At 47.1% G+C, this 6,000-nt stretch overlaps 1 protein-coding gene across 1 annotated transcript in view; it reads left to right on the top strand.

Moving 5' to 3' along the window:
* The first annotated feature begins 2,136 nt into the window (after nt 1–2,136).
* Nucleotides 2,137–6,000, top strand: part of LOC122377431 — a 31,145-nt gene continuing 27,281 nt past the window's right edge. Inside the window, exon 1 of the mRNA XM_043357456.1 lies at nt 2,137–2,509. Coding sequence (XP_043213391.1) covers nt 2,405–2,509 — 105 coding nt within the window. The 5' untranslated portion in view covers nt 2,137–2,404. The remainder of the gene's footprint in view (nt 2,510–6,000) is intronic.

The raw sequence follows: 6,000 nt of genomic DNA, 5'->3' as shown, positions 1-6,000 counted from the left end.
GCCTGCAGTGTTTGTCAGAAAGGTTTGAAACTTGGTGGATTGCATGCTGTTATGGGCGCCTACAATTTGTATATCTCGGATTTTTTATATCCGTGACCTAAGGTCAGGTCAGTGGCGTGACCTTTCCATTACAAGTTAATGGAAAAAAATGAAAATGCCTCTAGATCCGTGTGTACGCATCGGAACAGTCCAAATATTTCAGAATCACAATGATTTAGTCCACTCGTGATGACCAAGGTGTCATTTTTGCTGAGAGCCTCTAGACAGGTCATCCGAGGTCACTTGAGGCTACAAACAGATTTTTGCCAATAACTCGCGATTGGAAAGAGATAGAACGCTGGGGATGGTCTCATTGTGTTTGTCTTGTTGAGACGCATCGACTGATATGCAACATGACCTTTTCCGTTAAGGTCATGACCTTGACCTGAGGTCAAATTTTCAAGTTGACCTTTCAAGGTCAAATTATAGTTCATTCGACGCGTCTTGGCGAGGTGAACACGATTCTGGCAATATGAATGTCGTGACATTTTGTAGTCGAAAGTTATTGTCGAAAAACACTTTTCGTAAAAACAGCTATTTTTTTAGTTTTTGCCCTCTGGAGGCTAAACCGTTGACCTGAGGTCAATATTGATAATGACCTTTTCAAAAGAAGAGTTCAAAAGCTATCGTTTGCTTTTCCATGCGTTTTTCTAGCTACCATAGTTCCTGAGATAGCGGCATGTTTTCTGAAAAATATAATGACAATTGGCAACTTTTGACCTTTGATGACCTCTGGTGACCCCAATATTACTCTAAGGTGAAAAATGACCGAAATACTTTCAAACGTACGCATTGAGAGCTATCGACTGCTTTTTACCGCGTCTTTCTAGCCCTCTTAGTTTTTGAGTTAGAGGTGGGTGGTAACTGGTAACATATGCCCCCCCCCCCCCACTACGGCGAAGTTGGCTGAGACCGCCACTGGGGCGCGGGTTAAACTGCCTATACCATGGACAATCAGATGGCTATTTCCAATTTTTGATTATCGTTCCTCATTTTCCAAAATCTTGAACAGAATCTTGGCAATTTCTCATGACTTCTTCACGATCATGATACATGCATTTCTTAATTGAACTTTTTTACCAAACACGTACACATATGATAAAATGAATGTCACCATCGTGTTCTACGCCCAAAATTACCCAAAAAAACGTGTGTCACAGGCTGCGAATATCAGTTTTGATTTTCGGGGATATTAGCCTACCTGGTTGACCTGACCTTGACCCTGACCTATGCTTGACTGACCCCTACATGGATCTGACACTCTTGTAGGCCTTATATGATGGCCTGTGCGCCGTTTTGACAGAGTTTATGACGAGAGACGCCCATTGCGAGGTTCTGAAGTCCATGCTACTGAAAGCCCGATTTTAGGTGTTTGACCTGACCTTGACCCGACTTGTGACCTCAAAATTCAACTTTAAAGTACTCATCTGAAGCGTCTCGTCGCGTTCTTTCGTTTGCCGCCTCGTGCGTTTTGCTGCGCCTATCGGTTCTCGAGTTATCGGCTGGGGGCGTTTAACGCCCCTCCCCAGCAAACGGCGGGTGGCGAAATACCCCAGCAACTGCCGGGTTAAGGTGGCGCAATTCACCCTTCTTCCCCTACGTAGAAGCGTGCCGTGCCGTGCCGTGACACAGAGCCCTGATTACACCGCCGGCGGACAGGCGATTCCCGGCAGCCCCTCGCCCGGCCTGGCTTTGGCTCCCATTACGGCTCAGGCTTGGGGCTCCGGCTACTACAAGCAGCAATTGTAATATAACTAAGTACCTATAACCAGGCACGGCAGGTGACACCTGCCTGCTATGAAAATGTGCAACAATCGATCTGTCGAACAAGCCTCATAGTTTGATGGCAGGGCAGTTTTCCACGTCTCGCGATAGGTATTTGATAAAAAGGGCTAGGCGATTATAGCCTTGCGGCTAGACTGACGTGCTCCGCCCCAACCATCCCCACTCCACCCCACCCCATCACCCAACCGGTTGCCCATGTGCAGCGCGTCACCTTGGATTCCGAATGTCGCATTCGGCCTTGTCAGTTTGATGACGTCACCCCTCAGTCAAAATGCACCAATGGCAGAGCAGAAGCCTGCATTATCAGCCTGCAGCAGTGCAGCAATGAGTTAACCGACGAGCAAACGTATCACACCGTGCAAGGAGTGGCTTGATACATTTCGGTGAAAGGCGCCGGACGCCCAACAGTGCAGAATCGTAATCTATCTGCAAGATCCGGTGAGCGCAACTGCTCTTGTCACCTTGCAGTCAGACCAGACGTGTGTGCTGTGTAGTGTGCATTCCCATGCCGTCGACTCAGGGCTAGCGGCGACAGCGCCGGCGCTTCACCATAACTACCGCACGTAACAAAGCCGAGGAAATGCCCATGAACGCTGGAGGCGCACCGGTCAGCAGTATGGACGCACAATGGCTGGGCTTATTCAGCTATCAGACCGGCCTGATCGCAATCTGCTGGACACTGGTGGTGAGTAATGAGTATTGTCAAAAGCGTCGCCGAACTGGGTGGATCGGTCGCGCTGCCCCTACTTTTAAAAACCGGGGTGGGAGTTGATCCCTCACTTTTTGCGAATAAAAACTTTGTATGTTATTATGCACGCGTGACATTGTCGTCAACAAGTTGTTCACAATGTCAGATTCACAACTGCTTCAAAACTTCTGCCATGTCGATTAGTGATCGTGAAACACGAATACCTACCTATGACAATGACTTTCAAGTAACTCCCTCGGCCATTTTTCATCCCTTAGGGGTGAAAAATGGCTCCCGGGAGGGGGAAATGCAACATCCACTAAAGTTTTCGTAGATAACGTAAAGACGGCGGCGCGTGGCACCGCTAAAGTTAGCTTATTAACCCTCGCCCTGGCAGGGCATTTTTCATAACGCGGCCTGGCAGGGGGGAGGGAGGTCGATGCGACCCCCCCCCCCTCGCGATTGGCTCCTATGGCACCTAGAAACACCAAATTTGGTGGGTAGGTGACCTTTCTGGAGTTCCCGCCCATGTGCAAAGTCGGTTGCTTGCTCTATGGTCAATTGTTAGGGGGGTTTTGGGCATAGGCGGCGGAACGGGGATGGCACCGGGGCACCGTGCCCCCTTTGATTTTGGCATTTTAACATTAGCCCTATGGGCGTTGCATGGAAGGAATGGGACCAAAAGTCGACAGTGCCCACTCCGTTAATTGAAGCTGTTCCGTCGCTACTGGTTTTGGGGGTATAAATGCAAAAATTTCGCTAAAAGAGGTCAAAAGTTTTTCGCTTATAACTTCTGATCTAACTAAGATAGAGCAAAAACAGAAGCAGTAGGTAGTGAACTCAGCACGTCAAGGCGCGTCGAATGGTATACATTTTTGCCTGCCCAAGTGTACCTTAAAAGTTAAGCACTACTTAAGAAAAACTTGAGTCTTAAGAACGATTGAAATGCTTAAAGGGACTGTCCCACCTTTGCATTAGTTCTGAGTTGAGATAGCCAAGTTGGCGGCCAGGTTCAGAAACCACTATATATCCTGGTCGCAATATCCTCAGTTTCGTGGTGTTAAAGAAATTCGTTCCCTTCATTTGAAAAGTGGGCCTCAGCTATATCTTAACCCACGAGCCGCTGGGGGGGGGGCATAAAGTTGCCCCCCCCCCTTCACGTTTTGTGAAATATCTCCGAAACCTGATGAGCTACGAACGTGAAACTTGGCATAGCTTCAAATGAATACCTAGGCAATGTTTGAGAAAAGTTTGGTGGTTGCAGCACCTAAGATGGCGTCACAGTGACGTCATAAAGTTTTGTCGTTTTCCGATATGGACCGTTTCTGATGACGCTGAGCATGAAACTCAACTGTAAATGAACTAGACAGCACCTGCTGTCATCCTAAAACATCTAACTACACTTCCATCTAGTTTCTGACCAATAATCGGCCCTTTATATTCGGTCCCATATATCTGATGTATCGTGAAGAATATGAGAGTCGCAAATCTATAATTTCACTTATGACGTCACTGTGACGTCATTTCAAATGGTATCAACACCAAATTTGAACACAACCTCGGCTAGGTATTCAGGAAGATGTGTGCGAAGTTTCGCTTCTCTATCTCTTCGCGTTGCGACGATATCGTCGCAGAAGTAAAGGGGGGGGCAACTATATGCCCCCCCCCCAGCGGCCGGCGGGTGGCGCGGAGGCCCAGCGGCCGCCGGGTTAACTATTAACGGCCATTTGATGACGTCATTTGCATTTTGAACACCTGTCACGCATGTGAAGTTTCACTTGATTTACGAATAAGCTGATCAGAGACACTTGTTATTTTATGAGCCGCGTCATATTTGAGAGCAAATACCTATATTTGCTGCCAAATTTCCCCCACATTGACATGAAGTAAATCCTTCATTACATCACAGATCCGATCTAAATGACGTCACGATGAAATATAAAAGTCGCAATATCTCAAAAAGTATACAATGAAAACGCGTAAAAACTTGCAGAATTCGTCACAATATCATGAGTAACATTTCCGAATCCTAAATGGTACTTTTTTGAAGGTGGGATAGTCCCTTTAATGTTGCCCTATCATTCGTCTCGGCTGTTCAAGAGGAACAAAATGATACCATTTTGAAAGCTCTATCTTTATTATGTGACAAGTTATTGGCACAAACGTCTTTTGACCTCAGTTGATCTCATTTGACCTGACCCTTGGATAAGTACACCAAACAAGGAAAAATCAAGTGACATAATGTTAACCCTCGCACGACCAGGCCATTTCTCATAACACGAACGACCAGGGGGGGGGGTGTTACGACCCCCCCCCCCCTGGCGTTTCGAAACGGAAGGTCGTAGAGCTTAGCGGAAAAAACCAACGGATTGCTCTCAACGAGATCTCGCGATTGGTGGTATATTTTTTGGTCCTAGGTCAACATTTGACCTACTTTTGACCGGTCAAAGGTCAAATTTTCGGAAAAATAGACCTTTTTCAACTTTCCGCGGCGATTGCGGCAAAACGGTGGGAGATATCGACTTGAAACCTTCACTATCGTGTTCCTTGATCAATTCTCTATCGTTTGGTATGTATTTCGTTTCCCTAGCTCTAAAAATGGCGCGTTGGGAGCGCCGGAAGTCGGCAAGGTCACAGTCGGCGGCAGAAATTCGAAAAATCAAAATTTAAATTTTTTAAATCTGATTGTATTTTTGGATTTGGGAGGTCCATTTGCTCCCTATAGAAGCTAATATTGCTGCATATTCCCATTGAGGTGACAAGAATTAGCAAAATAGTGGTTCGGGCGCTTTTCAAAAATAGTACGGGACGCTGTTCCTCTTGTGACGTCATAGCTCCGTGACCTGACCTGACCCGGTCAATTTTCTTGCACCACACGATAGCCAATGCTTGCCCCAACATGCATGGGAAGTTTCATCATGATCCATCAAACAATGTGGGTATCACCGGCAGAAAACCTAGGGATTCGGCGCACACGTTTGGTAACTGTCGGCCGGAGGCTGTACCTCTTATGACGTCATAACTCCGTGACCTGACATGACCCGATCAATTTTTTTCGGCAAAAGATGCGCAAAGGTTGCCCCAGAGGGTATTGAAAATTTCAGCCCGCTACGACAAGCCGTTTAGCGTGCACTTCGAAAAAAACCTCAGGGGGGGGGTTGATACAACCCCCCCCCCTAGGCGTTCTAGGGTTAAGCGCTGTGGTAGCAAAGCACAAAGTGATATAGCGCCATACGCGCCCTGCTGGGGGGGCAAATTCTGCCCCCCCCCCTATCTAACTTTCGATCCGATGGTCGTAGAAAGACGGGGAAAACGGCAATCGAAAGCTCTCAACAACGCGGATCTTAAAAGCCCAACTTTTTTTGCTTAAGTAGGTCAGAGGTCAGGTCAAGGTCAGGTCAAGGGTACAAAATGCAAGTTTCTACATTATCGGCCTTGCACCGTAGTTGCCGAAAAATGGACTGAGACTGATTGCCCAAAACGTGTTC

The sequence above is a fragment of the Amphibalanus amphitrite genome, unplaced genomic scaffold (assembly GCF_019059575.1).
Source record: "Amphibalanus amphitrite isolate SeventyFive unplaced genomic scaffold, NRLGWU_Aamphi_draft 000044F_arrow, whole genome shotgun sequence".
Lineage (NCBI taxonomy): Eukaryota > Metazoa > Arthropoda > Thecostraca > Balanomorpha > Balanidae > Amphibalanus > Amphibalanus amphitrite.
Note: the sequence above shows the minus strand (reverse complement) of the source record. Positions and strands in the feature narration are given on the sequence as shown.